The following is a 16,391-nucleotide window of genomic DNA, read 5'->3' as shown; positions in this document are numbered from 1 at the left end:
ATGATAGATATTTATTGCCATTTCCACTTTACAGGTGGGAAAACTGATGCCTAAAAAGGAGCCTAAGGGATGCTCTGGTTAAGTCAACTGCTTATTAAGGCACAAGCCCTTGGTCGGTATCTCCCAGGCTCGTCTAACTAAGAGGACATTGGTTAAAAATGCAGATTTCCAATCCCCGCTCCACCCCATTCCTCCCCACAAAATTCTGATTCCAAAGATCTGGGATTGTGGCTGGGAATCTGTTTTTAATGACCATATCATGGGATTCTCAGCAGAGCCAAGACTAGAGTAAGGCAACAGCCTTGGACACAAAATTTAAGGAGATGCTAAAAACTCAGTCATCAAGATAAATCAGAGTTTAGGGCAATACTCTGAAAAATCAAAACTCATGCAAAAAATCCATGATGAACAAAATAGCGCAAGTTTGAATAAAGAGCGGATCAGCAGCAATTCTGTGCCATCTTGGAGTCCGAGGTGAAAGGAAAATCAGTAACACTGGTCATCTCACCCTGGGTGGCCCTGATTCTTATCAGCATACCAGCCTGGGAAATCCTGTCCTAGACAGTTAGACTGCAGGTCCGTCTGTTCTCCAGGAGACACCCCTGCCTTTCCAATTTCTAAAATAATATCTATTAATTGCCAGTTCTTGAGAAAGGCTGATCTGGAAGCAATCAAAATCTTTGGAGGTAGGACCTGGGATTCCAAAACTATACCCAGGAGAATTCAGATGCACAGTCAGGTGTGAGAAGCACTGCCCTAGGTGAGCCTCAGGTCTCCCTGGGAAAGCCGAGAGACAAGTGGTTTACCTGAGCCTGTCGCCTCCTTACCTTCTCTGTGTCGATGCCTCTGGACATGGACCAGGTAGACACGATGTAATCCATGACGCGCTCGCTCAATCCCTTGGGAACCTGGTAGAGCTTCAGGAAGTCCCGGACGCTGTTGAGCATCTCATGATACCTGTTGGTGTTGGCGTACATCTGCTGGAAAATGGTTGTCACATTCCCGAAGATGGTGGCATACAGAAGTGCTAGAGAAGAGAGGAGGAGGAAAAATACACATCAGTGGTCCGTGAACTAGGGCCCAAGAACGCCCAGCTTCCTCAGAGCAGTCCAATGGTCAGAGCTGCCCACCCATTGGCAGATGCTTCTGACCTTCTCAGAAGAACCTCACCTCATGAAGCCTCTGGGAGTGGACCCAAAGAAAGAGTCTCCAAACACCAGGCCACTAGGACAAACTTGTGGGAGGCAGGGCTAGGGTGGGGCAGCTGGAATGACTGGGGCCAGAAGTAGGAGACAGACAGCAGTGGGGGCTGGGTACAGGAGAGCTGGACTGCGTCACTGTATACGTTTTTTCACAAAAAGCTTGAACCATGCCTGAAGCCCTCAGTCAAATGTGTTATGTGCTCTGGACCAGCCCAAATCCAAACCTATCAGCAAGCCATCATTTTAAAGCCCTGCTATGTGCCAACTACACTACCTGCCAGAGACAGGATGGGGAATGTGCCACTCAGTCCTGGTTCTCACACAGCAAACAACACAGCAAACAGACTTTAAAAATGTAATCACAAATAATTAAATAATAGCAAGTCTGCCAACAGCACTGAAGGATGTTATATCTTTGCTTTGTATTTATTGTTAAGGTGCATGTCAACACAACAATCCACTTCACTGTGATGTGGCTCCTGGGGAAAAAAGCATGGCTTTGATATGAACAGAATAAAATCAGGTCCCCTGGAGATGTAACAAGCACCTACTACATGCTACTGCTGATCCGCCTACATTAGTGTCATGAAGAAGGACCATTACGTCATCATAAAACCCCACATTCTACACGTAACCCCCATTTGCCCTTGAATGCTAAGCTCAAGTGCTACCTCTTCCAGGAAGCCTCTCCAACACTCCTCCCCTCCATCTGTGTCCGTGAGGGTGACTGCAACTCCCCAGGCATACAGATCTTCCTCGATTTACAATAGGGTTACATTCCAATAAGCCCATCATAAATTGGAAATATCGTAAGTCAAAAATGCACTTAATACACCTAACCTACCAAACATCACAGCTTAGCCTAGTTACCTTAAACGCGCTCAGAACACGAACATTAGCCTACAGTTGGGCAAAGTCGTGAAAAACAAAGCCTGTTTTATAATAAAGTGTTAAATATCTTATGTAATTTATTGAATTCTGTATTAAAAGTGAAAAACAGAATGGTTGATCCTTGTGATCGCGTGGCTGACTAGGTGCTGCAGCTCACTGCCACTGCCCAGCATCACAAGAGCATATCATACTGCATATCACTAGCCCAGGAAAAGATCAAAATTCAAAATTGGAAGTACGGTCTCTACTGAAGGCATATCGGTTTCACACCATTATAAAGTCGAAAAATCCTAAGTCAGGGACTATCTGTATTTCCACTGAGCTCGTGTTATAGACACCATTTTGCAATCATATTCTTCTTTCTTTGCCTGTGCCCTTACAATAGCTTGAAGGCTGGACTCAGCTTTTCCTTGCCATTGCAGCCGGGGGAGCTAATGTTATGCCAGTACCCAATAAATATTTGTCATGTTAGTGAATTTCACATGCTTTTGCTATGCCTTACTTTAAAACTGAGTTACTTTTTTTTTTTTTTTTTTTTTTTGCGGTACGCGGGCCTCTCACTGTTGTGGCCTCTTCCGTTGCGGAGCACAGGCTCCGGACGCACAGGCTCAGCGGCCATGGCTCACGGGCCCAGCCGCTCAGTGGCATGTGGGATCTTCCCGGACCGGGGCACGAACCCGTGTCCCCTGCATCGGCAGGCGGACTCTCAACCACTGTGCCACCAGGGAAGCCCCAAAATGAGTTACTACTGACATACAATGAACTTTACATGTTGACGTATACCATTTGATAAGCTTTGACATATGTATACACCCATAAGACAATCACCGCAATCCAGGTAGTAACATATCCATCACCGCTAAAAGTTTTGTCACGTGCATTTATAATCCCTCCCCCTCCGCCTCCCATCTCCAAGCAACTGATGTTTTCTGTCACCATAGATTAGCTTACATTTCCAAGAATTTTATATAAATGTAATCAGACAGTATATATTCTTTTTAAACATCATAAAATACATTCATTTAAAATGTACAGTTCAATGGCTTTTAGTACATTTATAGAGTTGTGCAACCATTAGCACAATCTAAGTTTAGAATATTTTCATGCCCCCCCGCAAAAGAAATTCCTGTACCCATTTATCAGTCATTCCCCATTTCCTCCCTAATCCCCTAATCCTAGGCAACTGCAAATCCACTTTCTGTCCCTTTCGACTTCCCTATTCTGGATATTTCTTATAAATTACATAATACATGTGGCTTCCTGTGAGTAGCTTCTTCCATTTAGCAGAACGTTTTCAAGGTTCGTCCATGTTGTAGCATGCATCAGTACTTTATTCCTTTTTATGGTTGACGAATGTTCACAATATTAAGGATAGTATGGATATTCCGTATTTCATTCATTCATTCATCAGTTCATGGGCATTGGGACCTTTCCACTGATGAACAATGCTGCTATGGACACTGCTGTGCAAGCTTTTGTATGAACATGTTTTCAATTCTCTTGGAGTAAAATACTGTGTTATATGGTAACTATGTTTAACATTTTGAAGCACTGTCATAGTATCTTCCAAAGTAGCTGCAGCATTTTACATTCCCACCAGTGGGGTATGAGGGTCCCAAATGTCTCCATAACCTTATCAACACTTGTTATTATCTGTCTTTTTGATTATTGCCATCCTAGTGAGTGTGAACTGTTATCTCTCTGTAGCTTTGCTTTGCATTTCTCACATGACTGATGATGTTAAACATCTTTTCGTGTGCTTAATAACCATTGGCATGTCTTTTTGGAGAATGCCCACTCAAATCCTGTGCTCGGTTTTCAGTTGGGTTTATCTTTTTATTATTGAGTTATAAGAGTTCTTTACATATTCTGGATATAAATCCTTTATCAGATACATGATTTGCAAATATTTTCTCACATCATGTCGGTTGTCTTTTCACTTCCTTGATGGTATGGTTTGCAGCATTAAAGTTTTTAGATTTGATGTAGTCTAATTATCTGTATTTTTTTGTTTCCTTTTCTGACTGGCTTATTCATTCAGCATAATTATTTTGAGATTTATCCATGTTGTTGCATATAGCAATAGTTTTTTTTTAAAAAAAAAGTTTTATTTTAAAATAATTATAAATTCACAGAAAGCTGTAAAGATAGTACAGAGAGATTCCATGTGCGTACCCTTTAGCCAGTTTCCTCACTGGTTACAGCTTATATAACTAGAGCGTAATATAAAAACCAGAAGATTCACATTGCCGTAAAGTGTATGTATAATTCTGTGTCACAGTGTCACATGCGTAGATTCATGTACTGAGTACCACATTCAAAATACAGAACTGTTCCATCACCACAGCCATCCCCTTCTACTACCCCTTTATAATCACTCCCCCCCAGAAACCACTAATCTCTTCTCCTTTTTTTATAATTATGTCATTTCAAGAACATTATATAAACAGGATCATACAGTATGTGACCTTTTGAGACTGGCTTTTTCCACTTAGCAGAATGTCCAAGATCCATTCATGCTGTTGCATGTATCCATAGTTTATTCCTTCTTACTGATGAATATAACCCATTGTATGGATACACCCCAATCATTTCTTTCAAATAATCTTACTCAGGCTTGGCTGACAGACTAAGGGAGGGAAAAATAATAAAGGCATAGCTCTAGAAGGAAGGGAAGGAAATCTTCGGTTAAATCTGCCCAGGAGCACTGGACACGGCTGCCTGGAAAACCGAGGACACGAATCCACCCAACAAGAATTGCAAACAAGGATGGGAAAGAGGACTGCCAGCTCTGGAAAGGCGCCAGGAGTGGTGTCAATCTGAACAAAAGGAACCAGATGAAAAGCAGAAGTCGTCAAGCCTGAATAACGCAGACACAGCTCTTCTGAGCTCAGAAATAACCTCACACAAGACGGGATCGAAGCTGCTCCTCCAGCCCAGTAATGCCACCGAGTGCGGTCAGGACCAGCCTTGTTCCCAGTGAGTCTGACCGTAACTCAACAAGCCTGCATGGCACTCCTGCCTCAGCTCTGTTTTCCAGTCCACAGTGAACCAGAAGTCAAGAATGCAGAGTTGAGGCGCCTATTTTTAGAATGGCTGCCAAAAATTGATTGAATCTTAAGCTTAAAAAACTAGTTACACCAAATCAATACAGTAAGAATAGCTCTCTTGTCCATAATCTGAGAACCAGGTGCGGGTCTGAGACGCTGGGGTGCTGGTCACACAGTTAAGGCAGTGATGCCACGTCCATCATGTACAGCCCAGGGCTGCTCCCACCCTACTTTGTTTCTGAGGCATTCAGAAGGTTAAGGCTCCTCAGGAGGGCCTTATTCAATTATTATTACTATTATGAAATGTTATTATTATTAAAAACGGGTAATTCTGCTTTCAGTGTCCCTTCTCTAATTTTATGTGAAGTAGGGTTATATGCTCTGAATGTGTATATTTTATTTATTGATATCTATACATTAGGCATTATGCCTTTAAATACTCAAAACCTAACTGGAAGGGAAGACCTAAAGTCCATCTACGACTTCAACAGATATTTGAGTGTGGTATGGGGAGGGAGAGAGGGAGATTGTAACGTCGCTGTGTCACTGGCCATAACTGAACCCCACAGGGAAGAGGATGCGCTGGATGACTCTCAGTGTGGATTAGTTAGGTCCTTCCAAGTTGGGAAAGAAGTAAGAAGACCTTTACCAATGCCAAGGCAAAATGCTGATTTGGATAAGAGCAGGTTTCTTTATTTGAGTGGTTAAGAGTTAATATTGTATCACACCAAGAGCTCTGAGTCCTACCCAGAGAAAAATAAGACCGTATTCTCTGACCCTTAATTAGAAATTGCTGTATGGAATTTGGGGGGAAGGGTAGCAAAAGTTTTCATTTCTCTTTAGAAAATTTTGTGTTTCTTTTTATATACATTATACATACACGTCATTTAAATGGCCAAGACATTGTGTTAAATCCTTAGTCCTCTCAGCCTTCTTCCTTGTCAATTTCCTGTTCTGCAGAAGCAGCCACTTTCAATTAGCTGATTGCTCTGCTATTGATCGCCACATCTGAACATCATGCTCAAATCACTGTGCGCTGATGCCTCAGTTTCAGGCATCATCCACCCACCTCTGAGAATTTAGCTTCCTCCTACTACCCCATCCCTTACTTCCAATCTCATACTCAAACCCCACTCCTTTTCCCATTGCCCCCAGGATATTTATATCACCATCTTGGTGAGACAATTATCTGTGCTTATATTATAACTAGATGAATGCTAGTCACATCTAAGTCATGTAATTACTTTTCATGTGATGACTGCGGTTACTTTTCCTTTCCTGAAATGTTTTCTAATAACAGACTTTGTCTTTTCATTTGCTTAGCTTACCTGTGGCTAATTTGACTCCAAACTCTCCCACAGATAAATAAGTTTCTTCTTAACATATTAAAACACATTAGTTGGTCTATCCACTCCATTTCCATAAAGAAGTCCTCCCTGGAGGCTTCTGAACTGATCTAATGCCAGCTGTCTCCACTCCAGTATCCTGGGAAGTCACTCCACTTATTCCAGTTAGAGCCCTCAATTTCTGCACCCCGTGTCTTCTGGTGTCTTGGTTTACTTGTTTTTGTTGGTTGAAGACATCCTCTAATAGCTTTCTGAGAAAGGCTATAAGGGAGCAAAACCTTTGAGACCTAATATGTTGACTCGTACTCAGTTAATACCTTGTCTGGATGTAGAATTCTAGATTAGAAATCATTTCTCGCAGAATTTTGGAAGCATTGCCCATTGTCTTGCTGTTGAGAAGCCAAAAGCATTCAAATCCTTCATCTTTCACAGTGAACCTGTTTTTTTCTCTCTAGAAGCTCTTTTTTTTCACAATGTTCTGCAAATTCATAAGGATGTACCTTTTGCTGTGGTTCAGTTTCCATCCATTGTGCTAGGCTTTCAATAAGCCCTTTCGACCCAAGAATTTATGCCCTTCATTTCAAGAACATCTTTCTGGGTTTATTTCTTATTCTTTTCTCCCTTTATTCTTTTCTTAACTTTCCTCCAGCAGATCAAAGTGACAAGAAAAGGAAAAGAGAGGAGAGGTGAGAAAGAGTAGATGATCAGGGTGGTAATAGTAATCACAGGATGGAGTGAGGGAAGGATAAGCATTAATAAGGATACTTTTTATTTCTAGTCAGCTATCTTTCAGCATTTGGGATAAAATTCACAGTTTCTCAAAAGGCAAGAGAGAAGAGAAATTGAGAGACTGTTCTATTCTATGGACGCTAGATAGAAGGAAGCCCTAGTCAGAAGCAACACATTAAGAGCAATGGCAAAGGAAGTAGGCATCACAACCCCTAGGATCTTTGGTGGGACAGAAAGCAGAAGGTCAAGGGGTGAGTCTGGAACTAAGAAGTGTGTTGAGCAGGAAGCCACAGGTCCTAAGCTCCTGGCTATTCTCTGCGACATGTAACTGGCTCTCTAGCTCCCCATTCTCCTCACAGCATCCTGGTCTTGAGAGCCATCTGTCACAATCCCCTCCCCCCTCCCATCTCTGTCTCTTTGGGACATCTACGACAGGTGCACCTAATCTTCCTGCTACCAAAAGGAAGTGAAGAAGGGAAGAGCCTGTCCTTTGGTTAGAAGGGCATCTCTGGAATTCCAGGTGACCAGCTTCTGCAGAGCTGTTAGACCCTCACCACCATACTTTTAATAATTGGTGTGTTAAACAGACTTGTGGGCTTCTCTAGGAAGTTGGTCATTATTCATAAAATTATTTCTGTTAGAAAATGCACCCCACCTTCTAATAAACAACTTGCACAGGATAATGGACTCCTAAACTCAAGAAGAAAAATAAGTAAGTTGCCACTTCTGCAGTTGTATCAAAGCTTAGAGATAAAGAAAGAATATGAATCATTTTCCTTTTCGTAATCATTTAAAAATCATTGCCCTCTGTTGGTAGTTTGTGGTTCTATCCAAACTGACTTCGTTCAATGCAGAATTCCAGATAATAAACTGGAATTTAAAGAAGACTCTACCTTCAAACCTATGTTTGTTTCTGTACTCTTAATTTCCAGCAAAAGTTCATCAGGGCTTTTAAAACAGTTTGGGGGTCTTACCGCTAGTTTCTGATTCAGTAGGTCTTGAGTGGGCCCTAGAGAATTTTTATTTCTAACAAGTTCCCAGGTGATACTGCTACAACTGAGACATTTGAGAAGCATGCTACTAAGACTTTCTTTTATTGCAGTTCGTGTTTTAATTTACCATATGTTGTCAAACTCCATGGACATAAACATTGGTTTTGATTTCTTCTTTAGGCAAGCTGGTTAGATTATTCACTGATTTTTTTTTAAGAGCAGGGATAGATCAAAAGAGTTGCTTATCTATAAGCAACCTTATAGATAAGAGAGGAGTTGTACCTCCCTGGCAGTGCAGTGGTTAAGAGTCCGTGCTTCCACTGCAGGGGACGCGGGTTCGATCCCTGGTCAGGGAACTAAGATCCCGCATGCCGCACGGCCGGCCAAAAAAAAAAAAAAAAAAAAAAGAGTTGCTTATGTATAAAAAGCCCATTTTCTGAATATAGACTATAACATTCTCTCTCCCTCGCTCCCCTCGCCCCTTCTTTAACTCTACTCCTTCCCTGGCTACCCTGCACCCCAGATTTCATAGGTACCCACAGGAAAAACTGAGGAAGTAGAAGCCCCTTCCAATCTCTGTTTTTAAACCAGATAGCGCCTGAAATTCAATATCCATTAAGATTATGCCTCACTGCTGCTTATTTTAATGCCGCTTAATTTCTTCCTTTTTTTTCTTTTGAAGAAAAAATAAAAGACGTTATATGAATTTCCCTTAAAACAAAATCACAAGTCTAATGATCCTAATTCCCCATTTGGCAGCCACCTGATGAGAATGAAATGCTCGTTAAGTCAGGTAGCTACACTGGTGGGTTTGGGGGGAAGGTTATTAACACACCCAACATTGGCATTGAGAGCTCAAAGCAGTCCAGAGACACCCTCTCACTTCCAAGACATTAATGAGATACAGCAATTAGAGTCTAAAAAGGCAGAGAAGGAGCTCAGAAGTTGAATCTTCTGCTTCCCACATTAGGCGTAGCCCAGCAAATCCTGATCGGTGAACGCAGTGACTTGTGCACCCATCATATTATCTGATAAGGAAATAAAGATGCGGGCTACAGAGTTATACCCTCCTGGGTTCAAATTCCAGCTCAGTCACTTAGAGGCAAATTACTTTACTTCTTTGCCTTCCATTTCTGCTAGTCTGACAAAAGGAGAAACACCTGCTCACCTCCCTGGGTTGCTGGGGAAATGGGATACTGTGTGAAAGTGCCTGGAGTACAGAGCAGGAACATACAGACCCTAAATCTATCTTCCCCTACAGCTCACTGTCCTGCAGTCAACTGTCAAGAATACGCACATCCAAGAGCATTTCCTCAAGACAATAACCTGGAACACTAGCCTGAATGGGACTCTTGTCTTTCAATTGCATAGGCGGACTCAAAATTTATCATTACAGAAAAATATTGGAGTCCAGAAGAGAGATGTCTGAAACCAGCTCATCATGTACAAAAAGAGGCCTTCAAAGGAATCTCTAAAATCCATAAATGCTAAGAACTTTGACATACCAGCTGAAATACTGACTACTTAGTGATTTTGAATGAAGCCATTTGTGCATGAGGAAGGACTGAAGAATAAGTGTAAGCAGGGAGGGAGAAGGGAGTAAGGCCTGGGAACTAGATCTAGTCCTTATTCCATGTCATCCGGCCCGCATGACAGCAACACATCTATTTCTGTTAATGTCGTATTTTTGGCCTTTGCTGCTGTTATTGCTTTTGCTTTTTCTAATGTGATAATGATGGAGTGGGTGTGAGGATGTTTATATTGGCATGGTAACTGGTGACTAACTTTCACAACCTTATTTCCTATGACTTGAAATCCATAGCTAATGAATCTCATTGTCTGGGAAGAAATGGGTAGTAACAATGGGAAGGAAAAGAAGTAACTGCTCATTGCCATGCTAGCAGATCAAGCCGGCATACGAGAACTCAAAAAGTCCTGCTTTGGAGACTAAAAGCTGCAATTTGGAATCCTGATTCCACTCCCAACCTCAGGGTGATCATTCACCCTCTCTAAATTTCATCATATATAATGGAGTTAATAATTACCTTTTAGTTTATTTTTAAATAAGTGGTATAAGGTACATAAAATGCTTATCACAGTACCTGGTATATAATAGATGCTCAATAAGTAATAACAAGAATTAATTGCAGGATGGTTAAGAACTGTTTCTATGTTATCATTTCCTGGAAACGTTCCCTCACTGACTTAATCATCAGATGTTTTAATTCAACAAACGTCAACCCAGTACTCAGGTGAGTCATGTGCTATGCTGGGAAGCAACATGGCACAATGAAAATAGCTTGGGCTCCCAAGAGAAGAAACCCTGAGTTTGAATTATTGGTCCAGCCACTAATTCAAGTCTTAAGAGCCTCAGTTTCCTCATTTATGAAAGGGAGAGGGTAATCTCCACCTCTCAGGGTTTCTGTGAAGATTCAACGAATTAACACGACAAATACCAACCACAACGCTGGCATGGGGTAGACCCGAAATAAATCTTAGTTTTCTTTCTTGAACCACCAAATGTTAACATCCCTCCATCAATCACCCCTGGACTCTAGTCTCCTCAGTCCTTGGCTTTGAGTGGGTACCTCTTCCTGAAATATATAGCTTGTGCTTTTCCTTAAACAGAAGACTTTACAGAGTGCAGGAACTTTGGTGGAGTCATTTCAGGGGCATATCCCTTTGCATTCCTTTGCAGGTGCTCAGTAAATGCAATTGACTAACAATTGAAGAGACTGTTCCAAAGAGGTGAGTTTGCCCAGGTTCAATTACACAAGGTAAGAAGAGTTCTAGATCCAAATACAATGTGGGTGGGCTTTTCTCACACAGTGTCACCAATTCTCCAACACCTGCTGGGTGTCTTACAATTTGGCTCAATTCTGAGAGCATCAGATTCCAACAAGCTGAGGGCTCAGTCCCAAGACAGCCCTCCACTTCAGATGCCAACTGCAAGTCTAGGTTGTCACCTGTGCTTCTGATTGTCTGGTTATAGATCAAAGCTTCCCACAACCCCCTCTTTGGTTTGATTAATTTGCTAGAGTGGCTCAGAGAACTTAGGAAACCCTTTTAGTCACTAGATTACTGGTTTATCACAAAAGATATTAAGGGACAAGAATCAACAGCCAGATGAAGAGACACATAGGGTGAGGCTCCAAACAAAGGGACTTCTGCCCCTCTAGAGTTTGGGGTCTAGCATGGTGACATGTGGAAACATTCTGGTTCACCAACCTGAAAGCTCTCAAAACCCATCCTTTTGAGTTTTTATGGAGGCTTCATTACATAGGCATGATTGATTAAACTACTGGTGACTGCACTCAATCTTCAGACTTTCTCCCCTCCCAGGAGGTCAGGGGTGGGACTAAAAGTTCTAAGCCTCTAATCACATGGTTGGCTCCACTGGCAACCAGGCCCCATCATTTGATGGGACCCATAAGTCACGCATTAACACAACAAAAGACACCTTTACTGGTTTCATCACAGGAAATTCCAAGGGTTTTAGCTGTGCCAGAAATAGGGACGACTAAATATATTTATATTTCTTATTATAAATCATAATATCACACAAGAGCTTCTCAAAGTTTGGTCTTGGACATGGACATTTGGTAGAAATGCAAATTCTCAGGCCCACCCCAGACCTACTGGATCAGAATCTCTGGGAATGATGCCCAGGCATTTGTATTTTTTCAAACTCTTCAGGTGATGCTGATGCACCTTGAAGTTTGAGAAGCACTGCTTTAAATCATACTCATCCTCAGAATTTCCCTGTAAGTTTTAAGTTTAAGGCCTACCCGAAGGGAGGAGGATGGTCAGAGGCAAAAAAAATAGATAGTGGGCCAAACTGAGGAAGCACAAAGGAGCTATGAAGAAAGCTAACCTTACTCCACTGGACAGAACAATGGAAATAAAGCCAGGAGAGAATCAAAGAGCAATCCTACAGGCCAGTAATACCTTGATGCATGGGACACTGATGGATAGACTACACTCAGCTCTGAATTTCCTGCTAGAACTATGCCCTCATTCCTCCTCAAGTTGGACAGCTATTGCCCTGGGCACAGAAATCAGAGAATATAAAACACTCTTACATTCCCTATTTTATAACAAGAAAAGCCTGCAAACTCTCATTTAATATCTTGCTAAGAATAGCACAAATTCCTATACCACGTTAAAACTCTGCCGTGCTGGTGACCGTCACTTAACAAGCAAAATTCTTACAGTGGAGACAGAAGGTCATTTTCATCTATTTCTCATCTGTCGAATAAAACAACAGCTCCCACCCCACGGTAACCCATTAACAATGCAGCCTGTGCCACCTCATTTCAACTAGTGTTTTAATAGCAACACAGATAAAAGGCCCAGCAATTTCCACAGGGAATTACTTCTGCACATGAATCAAGAAGGTCAGATGCAGGTTGGAAAGGTCTCCAAATAATTTGCTACTTCACTTATTTTGTGCTTGCTGAGTTCTTGATCGCAAAGAGACGACCACTTAGGCACAGTCACACCTGGCTAACGGTAGGCTGGCTTGCAGGTTTGCAAACCCAGGTCTTGCTTTACTTCACAATGAGAGCCCTATTTCTCCAACATGAGTCATCAAAAAGAATCTAATTAACAAAGCCATCTAAAATGACATCGTTTTTAAAGCCATTTAAGCAAGCATGTTAACTACCATTGGAAAATGACCCCAGTTAAGGTTATGTCTACTAAAGCTATAAGCTCACACAAAGCTCAAACATTTTTTTAAAATGCTGGTGTCATTTCAATGGCCTTTATTGTTTTTTATATCTGTATCGGTGTATAATTGCTTTACAATATTGTGTTAGTTTCTGTTGTACAACAAAGTGAATCAGCTATATGTATACATATATCAGACTTATCTTTTACATCTCAAAATGAAAAAAACAACTTTTCAGAAAGTACTACTATCACCACGGTGAACTAAACTGGACCAGCACAATGACCACAGACAGGGCCTTTTAAAGAAATACCTCCTTCAATAATAATAAAAGAAATTAAAATCACTTTTTCATTGTTGACTACTCTGATCTCAATACCTCCAGCATCTGCTGGTTTTCCTCCCTGAACCACCGTCAGTCTCCTAAATTTTCAAAAGCAGAATTGGAGGTATTTAGTTGCTAAGTGACACGGTAGGTCATGGTACCTCTTTCCACATTGCCTCCAAAGTAATAATTACCCAGAATGATAGATCCCTCAGCTTTCTACTGCCAAGAAGCAGAGAGTTGTAAACGATCATACTGGACAGAGCTGTCCTTTCCTGAGTCAGTGGTCCTAATCCCGACTCTGCTGTCTAATACTAGCTGTAAAGCAAGTGACTCCACCCCTTCGGACACAGGAGGCCCAGATACTTGTTTAATGAATGAATAAGTGAATAATAGTAACAGTGATGACAGCTGGTACTTATATGGTTTTTATGATGTAAGAGTTATTGTTCTAATCACTTTGCATAAATGACTTATCTTAATGATAGATACTATTATTATCTTCATTTTACTCATAAGGAACCTGAGTCAAGAATGTTTAAGCGACTTGCCCAAAGTCGCAAAGCTGGTAAGAGGCAGATGGAGGATTCACGCCCAGGCAGGCTGGTTCGGGAACTGACTCCACCACTGTACCAGATGCCTCTCTAAACGCATGTCTGCTGTGCCAGATACTGTTCCAATGCTTCATTGATATTGAATATTTAAATCTCTTAACAGTCCTATGAGGTAGGACTGCATCAGCCTTAATTGCAGATGGGCCACAGAGAGGTTAAGTAACTTAGCCAAGGTCACACAGCTAGCAAGTATGAAGCTGAATTCAAACCCATGCAGTCTAAATACAAAGTCCATGCCCTGAACTTTTACACCAGTTTTTCAGCCTCAGCGCTATTGATATGTTGGGCCAGCTAATTCTTTGCTGTGTGAAGCTGTCTTTTGTGTTACAGGATATTTAGCAGAATCTCTGGCCTCTACTCACTGATGCCAGTAGCACCTCCCAGTTGCGGCAATGAAAAATGTCTCCATATGTCCCTTGGCGGGCAAATTCACCTCCAGTTGAAAACCATTGCTCTACACTCTGCTGCCTTTCCTTGAATAAATAAATCTGCCAAATGAGGGAGTCAGACAAAAAACAGGATGCATCGGATCTAAAGTCCCTCTGACCTCCAAAAAATGACCATGATTATGAATTCTGATTACAGAATTAGAAAGAAAACTTGAAGTGGATGATAACACACTAGGCCTACTCCTGATGATAAAAACGTGGCCTTTCTCATCTTCTTAGAGACATAAAGGTAATTTCCAGTCTAATGATGATGTCCATAATTGACTCTGAGGACTTCTTATAAGCCCAGATATCTGTCTTCCACAAAGATTTTGATCAGGTACGAAATAATTCTCTTGCCAATACACACACCTTGAGTCTCTGTTACTTCCTTCCCACTAAGTCTGACACGTCATAGCAGTAGAGCTTTAGAGTCACACGACTGAGGGTTAAATGCCAGCTCTGCTACTTACTTGCTGTGTAATTTTGGGCAAAGCACTTGATCTCTCTGATCTCTGTCTTCCTCATCTGTAAACAGGGGATAACACCATCTGCCTTACAGTAGGATTTTGGTGAGGATTAAATGTGATGATGTACGTGAAGTGCTCCACGCAGTACGTGCCCAGTACAAGTCAGTTATTGCTATGTTATTATCATTCAAGATCCAATTCAAAATGTAAGTCTTCCAGAAGCATCCCAGATCTATCACATCTGACTTCCCCACTGTGCTCCCCAGTGTAACTAATATGTGAAATCAACAATACTCAGATGGGTCCTACCCACCCGGAACCACCATAAGCATGATTCTCAACCAGGGGCCATATGAGAATCACCAAAAAAAGCCCTTTAAAAATTATAGTTTCCTAAAATTTAGTTATACTCAGGGGTAAAGTGGGGTAAGAAGAGGTGAGCAAGTAGAGGTTTTAAAACATCCCATGATTCTTATAGGCACCATTATCTCATCCCCATCTGTGAACCTCTAAATTTGTCTGTGAGTAACCACTAGATGCCTTGTTTTGAGAAAGTCTGGTTATGTTCAACTGTTTTAAAAATGTTTAAGGAAAAGAGTGTGATGTCTTTCTGAAACAGATTATAAAACACAGGCTTAGCCAAGAAGTACTTAGTGCTAATTGGGTACTGATGATTAAAAGAATAAAACAGGGGGAGTAGTTAATTGAAGAAATTAGTACTAAGTTGATAAATGGACTCTTTTCTTAGTTGAGGAGAAATAATCAGGGGCTAGCTTGAGATTTTACAGAGACTAGGAAAATATCACAGTCTTTATTTTTTTCTCTTTTCTCACTTTAAAGAGGAAAGTTTAAGAAATAATGTGTAGAGAAAAAGGTACTTTTAGGCCTTGAAATTAGCAAGGTCATTATGTTTCATGAAGAGAGATGGCTAAGGAGACTCATCAAGTGTCAGGGGGAGAAAACAGAGCCCTCACCAGGGCTTGGAACAGCCAAGCTTCAGTGTCTGCCGTGACACTTAGGACAGGCCAAGGGTCCTGGGCTTTCTGCCCTGAATCGCTGGGGCTGCAAGACAGTCAAGTTTACCCTGAGGGTAGGGAGGAAAATAAAAAGTAAGCTTAGCAGTGGTGGATGTGTTGAGTTTAGGGAGGAAAAAAAACAACGTTCAACTTGTATTTAGCTTACTTAATAATGTATTTCCATACCTTGATAAATTTGTCCCCAAAACAGCAATCAGAAATTATTGAATTCTACTGTTCTGTTGATAGTGATGTTGTTAATAGAAAAGCCCCAAGTGGTGAATTCCTCTAGATTTCTGATTCACTTTCACCACGGCATCACCACTGAACAGTTGACTTGGCAGAAGCTGTCAGAGAATGTAAGAACAGTGCTTAGAAAAACACAATCAGCCTTGAAAGTAGAAGAAATAACCCTCAGAGAATTCTGCTGGAGGGGCAAGGCCAAGGTTAGAAGGAAGCACGTGGGACGGTGTTCCAGATGACAGAAATAACGTCTGCAAAGGAGCTGAAAGCAGGGACAGGGCAACATGGGCTAGAGAACAGGCGAGGTTATTTAGCTGCAACATAAATATATACATGAAAACAGAGTCTGCATCTAGCTGACCCCATCTGGGGAACTGAGCAAAGAAAGGCCTTCTGCATGAGAAGATGCCAGA

General features: G+C 41.5%; 1 protein-coding gene across 2 annotated transcripts in view; it reads right to left on the bottom strand.

Annotated features, from left to right (window-relative positions):
- Positions 1 to 16,391, bottom strand: part of KCNH1 (potassium voltage-gated channel subfamily H member 1) — a gene marked incomplete at both ends in the record, with an annotated part of 411,965 nt that overhangs the window by 116,858 nt on the left and 278,716 nt on the right. For both annotated transcript variants that reach the window (XM_082657054.1, XM_082657055.1), the window contains one exon: positions 828 to 1,027. In XM_082657054.1, coding sequence (XP_082513180.1) covers positions 828 to 1,027 — 200 coding nt within the window. The remainder of the gene's footprint in view (positions 1 to 827; positions 1,028 to 16,391) is intronic.

The sequence above is a fragment of the Grampus griseus genome (assembly GCF_964374135.1).
Source record: "Grampus griseus genome assembly, chromosome: 1".
In the NCBI taxonomy this organism is placed as follows: Eukaryota; Metazoa; Chordata; class Mammalia; order Artiodactyla; family Delphinidae; genus Grampus; species Grampus griseus.
The sequence above is the reverse complement of the archived record's forward strand: the minus strand, read 5'-3'. Positions and strand labels throughout refer to the sequence as shown.